Genomic DNA, 12,499 nt, shown 5'->3' with positions numbered 1-12,499 from the left:
TTCTAAGTGTGGCTGATAATCTCTTACCATGGCTAGTGGGATGACACCAATCAAATCCTTCTGGCTCACATAGATTTTAGACACCCCCAGGTCCGAGGTGGTTTCTCCAGGGTATTCAACCTGCCACGTGACTAGCTGGGTGGCTGGTAGGTCACTCAGCTCTTCAATTTCTATATCAATCTGCATGACTTCATTGGATTGACCATCCGCACTGGAGAGAAAGATAAAAGAAGAATCATGATGAGTCATCAGGGCGAATGTAGGGTGCGAATAGGTGACATCAATGTGTCTGTAAGAGTTTGTGTTAACATCACCTCTTGTGACATACACATAGAGATTTAACCATAAAATCAACAAAGCATCTGTAGTCTCTTAATAACTATCATTAGCCCAAGATCTCTCTATTCTCAATTGGATTGTCTGTCTTCCTGAGAGCTACAATTTGCATTAGGAGAAATATAAGGAGTAACAATAAAAACTCATATTCATGAAGTATATGAGGGTGAGCATATTTCTTTTTTTTAAACATCCTAAGGAAGTGTCCTCAGTCTGCTTTTTCCTCTACTTTCACCAACATCCAAATAGTTTCCAAGATTGCCATTTCTGTCCCCGAAAATTTTTTGCATCAATCACCAGTCACCAATCCTGTATTCCCATTCTCTCTCTCTCTCCACTATTCTATGACAAGTGTCACCTCTCCTATGAACTATTACAATAACTTCCTAATTGGTCTCTCTACTTCAAGTGTCTCCCTTCTACAATCCATATTCCACTTAAAAGAAAATGAATATTTGAAAAACACTGGAGTGGCCATTTCACTCCTCTATTCAAAATTCCTCAGCGGCTCCATATTGTCTTAAGGACAAAATACAAAATTCTTAGCCTGGCATTTAAAGTTGTCCAAGTATGATTCCTACTTACTTTCTCAGTCTTCTTTCATATTATTTCCCTTTAAACACTCTGTTCTAGTTAACCTGTTCTGTTATCTCTTAGCCAACAAACACACCATGAAATATATTTTCCCAAGACATATGATGCACAGAGTTTCATTTCTTCCTTACTGTCTTTGCAAGGTGGTCTCTTTCCCATGTCTGGAATTCATTGCTTTCTCACCTCCACCTCTCAGGATCCCCAGCTTCTTAAATAGCAGTTCTTGGATGGTACCTACTATCTCAGACATTTTCTCTCTGATCTTGAGCAAGTGATTTGAGCCTCTAGAGTTTCTGCATCTGTAAAATGAGTGAACTATAGAGTCTCTGAAGGTTCTTACAATTCTTGATCAATGATCCTAAGATCTTTGGAGAAGAATTCTGACCCTCTTATTTACTCATCTGGTTTAAGAAAAAGGGTGTCCTAGACTGGATCAGAAATTCTTAATTTGGGGTAAATGAATTTCTTTCTAAAAAAATCATACAATTGTATTTCAAAGTATTTAGTTTCCTTTGTCATCCTATATCAACTTTATGTTTATGTATTCAACTTTATGTTTATGTATTCAATTTAGTCTAAGAAAGGGTTCATTAGCTTCACCTCAGTACTAGAGGAATCCATGACTCAAAAAAGCTTAAGAATTTCTGTACAAGGTGGTGTCTTTGGAAGTCCCTTCCAGATCTTCACTGAGGATGATGTGATTATTGACCTTCCCATACGTACCACTCCCAGGGGTTAATTCACAGTTTTTTTTTTCCAGTCTGCACTGATGCATGTTGGGACCTCTGATGAATCTAATTCTTTCTGTAAGTGGTTGCTGGTTCATGATCTTTTCAGTGTTTAGTTTTCACCTTTGTCTTGATTCTCCTTTCTCTAAGAGAAAATCCTAACCTGACCTCCACCTCCACCATACCATACTCCAGCCTCAGGCATAGGAGAGAGGTGGGTGCCAAATCCCCATATATCAAAGTCTACCCTCTATGTTTGAAAAGTTAAGAAAATAGGTAAGCTTGAAATGGGGCAGCTAGTTAGCAAGATGGAGAGTTCACTAAGCCTACAGTTAGCAAGACTCATTTTCCTAGTTTAAATCTGACCTTAGAAACTTATTTTTTAAAATTTATTCATCTATTTAGAATATTTTTCCATGGTTCCATGATTCATGATTTTTCTCATCCCCTTTCTCTCCCCCCTCCCAGAGCTGACGAGCAATTCCATTGGGTTATACACGTATCATTGCTCAAAACCTATTTCCATGTTATTCATATTTGTAATAGAGTGATCTTTTAATTCTAAAACTCCAGTCATATCCCCATCAAAACATGTGATCAATCATATGTTTTCCTTCTGCATTTCTTTCTAGTTTTCTTTCTCATAAGTTCCTCAGTGTTGTCCTGGATTGGATTACTACTAGTAGAAAAGTCTATTATATTCTATTGTGCCACAATGTTTCAATTTCTGTGTACAATGTTCTCCTGGTTCTGCTCATTTCTCTCTGCATCAATTACTGGAGGTCCTTCCAGTTCACATGGAATTCCTCCAGTTCTTTATTCCTTTGAGCACAATAGTATTCCATCACCAACAGATACCACGATTTATTTAGCCATTCCCCAATTGAGGAACACCCTCTCATTTCCATATAGCGTGGCTACAAATATCTTTGTACAAGTTTTTTTTTTTCCTTACTATCTCTTTGGGGTACAAACCCAGCAGTGGTATGGCTGGATCAAAGGGCAGGCAGTCTTTTAAAGCCCTTTGGGCATAATGCCAAATTGCCCTCCAGAATGGTTGGATTAATTCACAACTCTACCAGCAGTGTATTAGTGTCCCAATTTTGCCACATCCCATCCAACATTTATCACTTTCCTTTGCTGCCTTATTGGCCAATCTGCTAGATGTGAGGTAGTACCTCAGAGTTGTTTTTATTTGCATTTCTACCTTAGACACTTATTAGCTGTGTATGACCCTAGGCAAGTCACTTATCCATTTTTCTTCAGTTTCCTCTGTAAAATGAACTAGAGAAGGAAATAGAAAATCACTTTAGTACATTTGCCATGAAAACCTGAAAGCTGAAAAACTGCTGATCAATAAAGCTTGAACTGTTTAGGAGTGGGGTAATTTAGATTTAGGTTATAAAATCATAATGGAATCATAGAATATTCTGGCTAGAAAGCCCTGGGTCTCAGATCTTGGATGCTCCCTGGTGATCTTATTCCCAGTCCTATGCTTCCCTTCTATTCTCTGATGTCTTTCAGGGCAAAGCTTGATGTTGGAAACAGATTCTCCAAAAGGACAACACTTCCAAACAGTCTTGCTACCACAAGACTTGTCCCCACCACACATTATATCTCCCTGACTTTGGCAAGCTTTTAGAAAATGTGTATTGCTGAATCTTGAAGATGACATAAAAGAGAACCAGGAGAGCTAGCAATCCCAGGGAGGTGATTGAAGCATCCTGAAGAGGAAAATGAAGGCAAAGGAGGTGAGAATTAACCAGCAGAAGTTGGGGAAGTTGAGGGAATGTGGTAGCTCTCAAGGTGGCACTCACATAGCTAATGAAACTCATGCTTATGAAATGATTCTACCAAGATTCTAATTCTGTATTTCTGTAGAATGAAGGCTGGACTCTAGCAGTTTCAGAATGTCATGCAGGCCCCATGCTAGACAGCAAAGATGCTGAAAAGCCTCTCTATCTAATCAGTCCCAGCTGGCACCACATAGTTCTTCTTAAGGCTTTCTGGGACATAGCAAAGAGGCATTCAGAGATCTTTGGAGTTGATGAAGACTGTGATGGATGAGTCGGAGGCTTTTTTTTTTTTAAAAGAAGCCTATCCATAAGTCACCCCCGTGGACTGAGATTAGAAGGTATAATGACCACAAAAAGGGAAAGCTACAAAGATCCTTCTCTGTCTCTGTAGTGTTGGCTATTTCAATGGACCAAGGAAGATAGCCATCAAAGCATCCAACATTTGGAGAAGGAAGAGCAAAGGGATTACAGATAGATCATGCAGGCCTCCTTCTTGACTCAAGGAGAAAAGAAATTCAGTTTTTTGATAAGCATCCCTTGTGCCAAGAGCCAGGATCTGAACAAATCCCTCAATGCTGAGTTTTTTCTTTTCTTTTCTTTTTTAAATCACTCTTTAAGATATAGTAAATATGCCTTTTAAAAGCCACTGTCCAGAGATGTTATCTGAGGAGTGTTTGGGCCTCAGGTGACAGAGTAAGAGTGAGGCTTTGTTATCATGTTAAGCAATGAGAGAGACTTTTCTACAGGTTACCCATGCACAAGTATTGGTTCTTTTGATTGTTTTTACTGCATCTGGGTCAAAACTACATTGTAGATTTGAGCTTCCATGGGTCTCTGATCTCATTGAAGCAGATAGAAACCCAGAACTTTAACAAGGTCAACAACCAAGGCTTTGTCTCAGGGTGATGAAATACATTGGAATGTGTGTGTAGGAGGAGTATTCTTTCTCCCAGTAATTTTCTTCTACAAATACAGAACATCAACTTTTGGAAAATTATAGTCTCAGAGAGTTGACTCAGAGAGGTTTAGCAGTAACTAAAATTTATACAGCATTGTCAAGTGTTTTGAGCCTCCCAACAATACTGTGCGGTAATTTCCATTATCATCCCAGTATTACAATGAGGAAATGGAGGCTGAGATTACTTAAGAGACTTGTCCAGGGTCATAGCTAGATATGTGTCATAGATGGAACATAGGGCTGGTTCTCTCTCCACTATCCCACTCTGCCGCTCCCCAAAATATGATTTAATTTTTTTTTCCTTGCAGCTTCATTTCCCTCAAATTAATGACCAACTCTGACAACTATGGGGGTTTCATGGCCCCCTAGAAAGAATGCTTTCAGGTATGTACTTACTTATGGCAAAGCTCTATTTCTGTGCTGTTTTCTGAGGGACTGTCTAAAAACCCTCTCTTTGAAGGGGACTAGACCTGGTCTCCAAACTTTAAATGAAAACATTCTACTTCCATGTTGACTGGTGCAGGGAGGCATTTCTGGACAAGCCCAGCTGTGAATTTCAGCATTTTAGAAAGGTACCCTGATGTCTGGTGAGATTGCAAAGAATTCTGCTGCTCCCAGGGGTTAATTCATGTTTTTTTTTCTTTTTCTTTCAGCACTGATGCATGCTGGGGTCTCTGATGAACCTCATTCTGTCTGTTTATAGTTGCTGGCTCTGTAAAGTCTCCTTATGGCCTTTGATTTCATCATGGTCTTGATTCTCCTTTCCCCAGGGGGAAATCCCACCCCATACCCATCCTCAACATGCCTGCAACTCAATCTCAGGTGTAATACTGAAGTGGATGCCAGAGTACTTTATATTAAGTTCTACTGTCCATCTTTAAAGGTCTTTTAAAAAGTGATAACTTGAAACTTTTAGGAGTATAGTCATCTAGACTTGTTATAGGATAATAATGGAATGACAAAATATTACTGCTGGAAAGAAACTTGGTGATCAACTAGTCTAAGTCATTTATTTTAATGCTGGGTAAACTGATGCCTAGAAAAGGAATGTGCTAATAATACTGTTTCTGTTAATAATAATCAGCACTTACAAATAACTTTAAGGTTTGTAAATTACTGGATGCATTATCTGATTTGATCCTCACACCAATCCTGGGAGGTAGGGGCCATTATTACCCCTATTCTATAGAGGGAAAAATTGAGTCAGAGATTAAGTGACTATCCTTGGCCTACACACCTAGCAAGGTCTTCTCTGCTCTAATTTTAGCTATCCTGTCACTTGTACCCCTTAGCTGCCCCAAACTCTACTAACCCTCATTTCTCTCCTAAGCTCTAGTTCCATGATTATTAATCATTAATGCACTTATTAATTAATAATATTAACTACTTATTAGATATTTTGCATTGGATGTCCTGTAGAAATCTCAAACATGTCTCACAGAGAATTTATTATTCTTGTATTCCCCCAAACCAACAAAATTCCAACTTTTCACTCTTTCTATGGAGAATACTACCTTAAAACCATTCATCCACTTTTTCAGAAACTTTTGTGTTAACTACAACTCCTCTCTTATTCAGCCCACATATCTAACTAGTCAGAAAATGTTGTTTTATGTCCATAATATCCATCAAATTTGCCTTCTACTGTTGATCCCACACATCTACCACCCCAAGTCATGCTCTTGTTACTTATTACTTGTTTGATTACAGTCCTCTCCTAATTGGTCTTCCTTTCCCAAGTCTCTCCCTTACCATTAATCCATCCTCTACTCAACAGCCAACATTACTTTCTCAAAGGACAGCTCTCATCATGTCATAGTCTAATTCAACAAATACTATTGGCTATCACATTTCTTGAGATTTTTGTTTTTTAATTTTAAAATCCTTACTTTCTGTCCAATTAATAACTATAGGATAGAAGGGGAAGGGCTAGGCAAACAGGGTTAAAGTGACTTGCCCAGGGTCACAGAAACTCAGAACTATCTATGAACTTTTTTTTTTTTAACCCTTAACTTCTGTGTATTGGCTCATTGGTGGAAGAGTGGTAAGGGTGGGCAATGGGGGTCAAGTGACTTGCCCAGGGTCACACAGCTGAGAAGTGCCTGAGGCCGGATTTGAACCTAGGACCTCCAGAGCCAGGGCCTCAGACACTTCCCAGCTGTGTGACCCTGGGCAAGTCACTTGACCCCCATTGCCCACCCTTACAACTCTTCCACCTATAAGTCAATACACAGAAGTTAAGGGTTTAAAATAAAAAAAGGACAGCTGTCTATGAACTTTTAAAGCACTTTGCAAGGTGACTCCATTCTACCTTTCTAGCCTTATTGTATAGTCCAATAGGCATTAAATATTTATTATCTGCTACTGTTCATTTGTCTTGGTCAAAATGTAGAAAGGACAATTACAACAATTCAGAAAACATTTTTATTGTCTTTTTCTTCTGCAAAGTACAGTGTTAGATTTGGGGATTTTGTTGTTCATTTTCAACCATTTTCAGTCATGTCTAGGTCTCTGTGACCCCAATTTGGGGTTTTATTGACAAAGATACTGGAATGGTTTGGGATTTCCTTCTCCAGCTCATTTTACAGATGAGAAAATTGAGACAAATGGAGTTGAGTGTCTTGCCCAAGATCTCACAACTCAGGCTAAAATTGAGTTGAGTCTTCCTGACTCCATGACTGGACCTCTGTTGTTTGTTGACTTATCTCAAACCTCTCTTTCTCTTTTTGACCCTGCTTTAGATTTCTTGGCAGAGATGTTGCAATGGTTTTGTCATTTCCTTCTCCAGCTTGTTTTACATATGAGGAAACTGAGGTAAACTGGGTTAAGTGCCTTGCCAGCTAATAATTGTCTGAGGCCAGATTTGAACTCTTAAGATGAGCCTTCGTGACTTTAGGCCCAGGGTTCCATCCATTGTACTTTCTAGCTTCCCCAGGACTGGGGTTACAAAGGCTAAAACAAAAGAAGTTCTGACCTTGAGGTATTTATATTCTACTGGAAGTGTATTTGTAGGCCAAAGAGTCAGTATATAGAAGAGGAGAAAGACAACATTGCTTCTTTTTGGGTGGGCCCGGAGGTTTAGATGGATAGACGTATGTATGTCTGTCTGTCTGTCTATCTGTCTATCTATCTATCTATCTATCTATCTATCCATCTATCTATCTATCTAAGAACCTCAACTTATTTTTTTATTTTTTAACATTGACATTCAATGGCTGAATCGAAGAGCTAGGTGGGAGATAGCATGGGGCAATGGAAGGAAGACTTCCTGAGTGTATCAGAAATCCTGACTCACATCTTTCAGGCTCATTTCTGATATAATGTAAGATAAGTCACTGTAAAATGACACAATTAAACTACAAGGCTTTTCTGGTTGTTTCCAGCTCTACCTCTATGAACCCATGACTCCTAAATCACAGAAGCTGCTAGAAAATATTACCAAAGCAGAAATTAATTGGAGGAGACTTCAGTATCCTTCAGAGGGCTGGTGACATGTTGTGCCAACAGTGGTGTTTCCCTAATAGCACTTACAAATGTGAATGGTGAAGCAGTCTCTTACAAGCAAACAGAAAAATAAAAGGAAAAATCAGAACAGACAAATCAAGACTCTTAATGGCTCTGTCCTTGGTAAATACCCTGAGCCACATTCCAAACACTTAGAGCACTTTCTAAAAGGTCAGGCTGGTAACTGAAGTTTAACTTTGGGCATGGAAATTATTTAGCAAAAAAGGGCAGAAGAAGCAATTAGCAAATGCCACCTGAGATATTCTGGTGATGAAGGAACCAGCTTAGTGCATTAAAGGCATCATCATCATCATCATAAAAATAACTGGAAGTTATTCAGTACTTCCAAAATTACAAAGTGTGAGTTAAAATTGGTTTTGATCAAATTAAGAGCTATAAAAAATTGTCACTGCTTATAATAATTAAAATTAAACTATGAGTATGTTAGTATTCCAGCAAAGTAGAGATAGTAAAGAGGGAAATGTAGGAAGGAGGTAGAAAACATTGCCTAGCTAAATATCCTGAGTCCAGATCTGAGTGCTTCCAGGCCACAAGTGTGAATCTGAATGTGAATCTCACCAGCCCATGAGAGTGTCTCTAGCCAAGGATATCACCAAACTGAAAGCCTGACCTCAAAGAGGCTGAGCTGCAAAATAGTCTCCAATGCAGAATCACTCTTTAACAAGAGGCACCAACACAGAATGAATTTCATTGCAGAATGCAATTCCAACACAGAATCTCCAATGCAGAATGAATGTGTGAGCCTCCAAGACTAAGCTGTACAAGAGCAGAGCTGCCCAAAGACCCTGAGCACACATGAGGCTGAGCCACAAAAAGATCCCAAGGGTCCCAGAGGCTCCTGCTTATTCACAACTTCCTCCACCCATCACCTCTTCCTGTCATATCTCAGGAACCAATCATAGTTTCTTAATTTTGCCTGGCACTGCCCAGGGAACAGTGACTGTGGGATCCACTTCCTGTGAGAATTTCCTTTTTCTGAGGGTGTGAGCTTTCTTGTAAAAGGATCTTCAAGTTCCTAAGTGGGAAAGGAGGGGCACTCCAAGTTCTTGATTGAATAAGTTAAAATAAGCAAAGGGAGTTTTAAATTCCCTTTCACAAAAGTGCTTTGAAAACATCGTTATTGCCTGTGAGATTCTTCAAAAACTGTAGATAGGTTCTACAGGTGTTGGTGTCCTTGTTTTACAGATGATGAAATGGAGTCTCATTGAGATAATATATGAATGAAGAGCTTTACTCAACAAACTCTATTAGCAGCCTATCATATTTGGGCAAGCAAAATTCTACTGAATCTATATTTATATAAGTCAAAGGGCCAGTATGTGGGAGTGTAGAGTGAATAAGTGAATGAATGAATATATTTCTAAAAAATTATTAAGTGCTTTTTTTGTGCTAATAACTGAGGATACAAATAGGAGAGCAAGATAGTCCCTGCTCTCAAGGAGTTCTTCTTATAATTAGGAGAACTGACTCAAATAAAGCTTGGTTGCATGACATATGAGAAAGCCAAGTGGTCTGTTGGATTTATCATTAGGAGAGAAGGATGGATCAGCAGGGAAGAGAGTGTAAGAGGCAGAATTTGAATCTAAGGCTTTTGCATTGCAAGTTTAACACATTATTCTCTGCAAAATTGCCTAAATGACATTACAGAATCAGAGTATAAAAATCTCAGGGATGAGATGGAAATCAGAGGCCAATGGATCAATCTGGTTAAATGTATACTTGAAAAAAATGGTCTCTACTATCCAAAGAATGTAACTTCAGCTTAGAAGATGTCCAGGGGAAAGTTAGGTGACTCAGTGGATTGAGAGCCAAGCTTAGAGAAGAGAAATCCTGGCCTTAGACACTTCTTAGCTGTGAGATCCTAGACAAGACACTTGACCTATGTTGCCCAGCCCTTACCACTCTTCTGCCTTAGAAACAATATACAGTATTGATTCCAAGATAGAAGGTAAGAGTTTTTTAAAAAAAGAAAGAAGATGCCCAATGAGGCAGAACCCACTATCTGACTCCCCTCTCTTCCTCATATCCCCCACCTCCAAGGTCACTCTATTTTCAGAAAGTTCTAATAGATGGGAAATTTCTTGACTTAAAGCCCAATACCTCCCTGCCTTTTCCACGTCTACTCATTGCTCCTAGATCTGCCCTCCAAGACCCCAAAGAACAAGCCTAAGATCTCTTCTATATTAAATTATTTACATGTTGTTTCTCTCATTGGCCTATTGGCCTTTCTTTGTATTTCAAGTGCTTCCTTACCACGGTGCCTGGCACATAGCAAGTTCAAACCAAATCCTTGTTTATTGACTGATTTATCTTACACACAAAACTCTGATGAGTCTGGCTTGGGAACTCTTAGAATCTCAGGTATAAGCTGACAGAAGAGTTTCTCCAGGTGCCAGGTAACCTTGGCCTTCTTCCAGGATCAGGTACAGTAACCAGTTCACCTTTCCATAGAAGGCATAGAAGACCACAAAATTTGAATTTATCCAGGTATTCAACTGCATAGCCAGGGCTAAACCCCTTGGGAAGCTGAGGTTACTAGATGTGGCCCAAAAGAAGGCAAGTAGTTGCTGATCCCCCATGCCTTTCCACTCCATGTGCATTTCCCAGTGAGGGTGATGCAAATAGACATTATCACAGGAGTCAAGTTTCTGGTGACCTTCCCTCCTTTTAAACTTATTCATTAGCATTTTCAGCATAGAAACACCTTTTTATGAGGAAGTAAAATTGTCCATTCATTCTCTTAATAGCTATGCCTGGATCCATCATCATACATGCATTTGTCCTTTCTTGCCCTTTATTCTTTTCTTTTTTATATCCTGGAGGGGATCTAATATCAAAAGGCTCCTTCCTAGGTAGATCTGAGGCCTAGGGCTTTAACGTGGCTTCATTTATACTATATCTATCACTACTTTCCAAAATCTGGATAAAGTTAAAATCTGAACAAGAAAACAGCAAAGGTAGACATCCAATGGAAAAAAAAATTGTATGGTACAATGGAATGAACATTAGTTCTGGAGTTTGAGTTCCTAGGTTCATATCTTGCCTCTGACACTCCCTAACATTTGCTAAATCACTGAATACTTCTAAGCCTCAGTTTCCTCATCTATAAAACGAGTACATAGGACTACATGGTCTCTAAGGTCTCTTCTAGATCTATATTTCAGTCCCATAATCCAGCCATTATACACTAACCAAATCAGCTAAAGAAGCTTAAGGGGAAAGTGAGAAGACTGAGGAGGGTAGCCTTTAGGGACTTTTGGAAAGTATTGGCAAAGCTGACCAAGGGTCATGGAATCTTTAAACTACCCTTAGAAGAGAAGTAGTCCTCTCATCCAACCCACTCTATTTTTAATATTTATTCACTTATTTTAACATCTTATAATCTCCCACTGCCTTCCTCCCCTCCCAATTTAACAACAAAAACAATGAAGAATTAAGCCCTCATCATAAACACACATAGTTCAGTAAAACAAATTCCCATTGTGGCCATTGACCAGAAATATCTGTCTTATTCATCATTGTAAATTTATCACCTCTCTGGTAGGAGGTGGGTGGCATGTTTCATCTTTATTCTTCAACTGCCATGGTTTAGCATTGCATCCATCAGAGTTCTAGTCTTCCAAAGTTACTTTTCTCAGTGATGTTGTTATTGTTATTTAAATTGTTTTCCCACTTATTCAATGATATCCTAATCAAATTACAAAAACATGATTTTATTGAGCTGGAAAAAACAATAACAAAATTTATTTGGAAGAATAAAAGATCAAGAATATCAAAAGAATTAATGAAAAATGTAAAGGAAGGAGGACTAGCAGGACCATATTTTAAATTGTATTATAGAGCAGTAATTATTAAAATGAACTGGTAGTGGTTAAGAAATAGAAAGATAGAATAGTAGAACAGGACAGACATACACAAAACAACGGTAAAAGATTAGAGTAACCTTGCATTTGACAAAAATATAGATCTAGGTTTTGGAGATAAGAAATCACTATTTGATAAAAATTTCTGGGACAACTAGAAAAGCAGTTTGGCAAAAACTGGTAATAGACCGATATCCTACAGCATTCACCATGATCAGATCAAAATGGATGTATAATCTAGACATAAGAAGAGATATGATAAGCAAATTAGAAGAACAGGGAACATATTATCCTATCAGATTTTTGGATAGGAAAGGAATTTATGAGTAAATAGACTATGGAGTGCAATGTAAAATGGATGATTTTGAGTACATTAAATCAAATTTGTTTTCCATAAATAAAACAATGTTGCCTAAATTAGAAGGAGAGCAGAAAATTGGGGAATAAAATTTTATAGAAAGCCTCTTGTAGAGGTCTCATGTCTAAAATATGTATATAACTTTGTCAAATTTATAATGATAAGAGCAATCCCCCAAATGACAAATGGGAAAAAGATATGAACAGACAATTTTCAGATGACAAAATTAAAGTCTTTTATAGGCATATGAAGAAATGATCCAAATCACTACTTATTAGAAAATGTAAAACAAATCTGGACATGTAGTTAGGAAGACTTGGGTTCAACTTCCAACTCCGACA

At 38.4% G+C, this 12,499-nt stretch overlaps 1 protein-coding gene across 1 annotated transcript in view; it reads right to left on the bottom strand.

Annotated features, from left to right (window-relative positions):
* The window catches only part of LOC123232317 (transmembrane protein 132D-like), a 1,040,749-nt gene that overhangs the window by 333,361 nt on the left and 694,889 nt on the right, over positions 1 to 12,499 (bottom strand). Inside the window, exon 4 of the mRNA XM_044658730.1 lies at positions 28 to 211. Within this exon, the coding sequence (XP_044514665.1) occupies positions 28 to 211 (184 nt within the window). The remainder of the gene's footprint in view (positions 1 to 27; positions 212 to 12,499) is intronic.

This window comes from Gracilinanus agilis, chromosome 1, assembly GCF_016433145.1.
Source record: "Gracilinanus agilis isolate LMUSP501 chromosome 1, AgileGrace, whole genome shotgun sequence".
NCBI classification, from domain to species: Eukaryota; Metazoa; Chordata; class Mammalia; order Didelphimorphia; family Didelphidae; genus Gracilinanus; species Gracilinanus agilis.
Note: the sequence above shows the minus strand (reverse complement) of the source record. Positions and strands in the feature narration are given on the sequence as shown.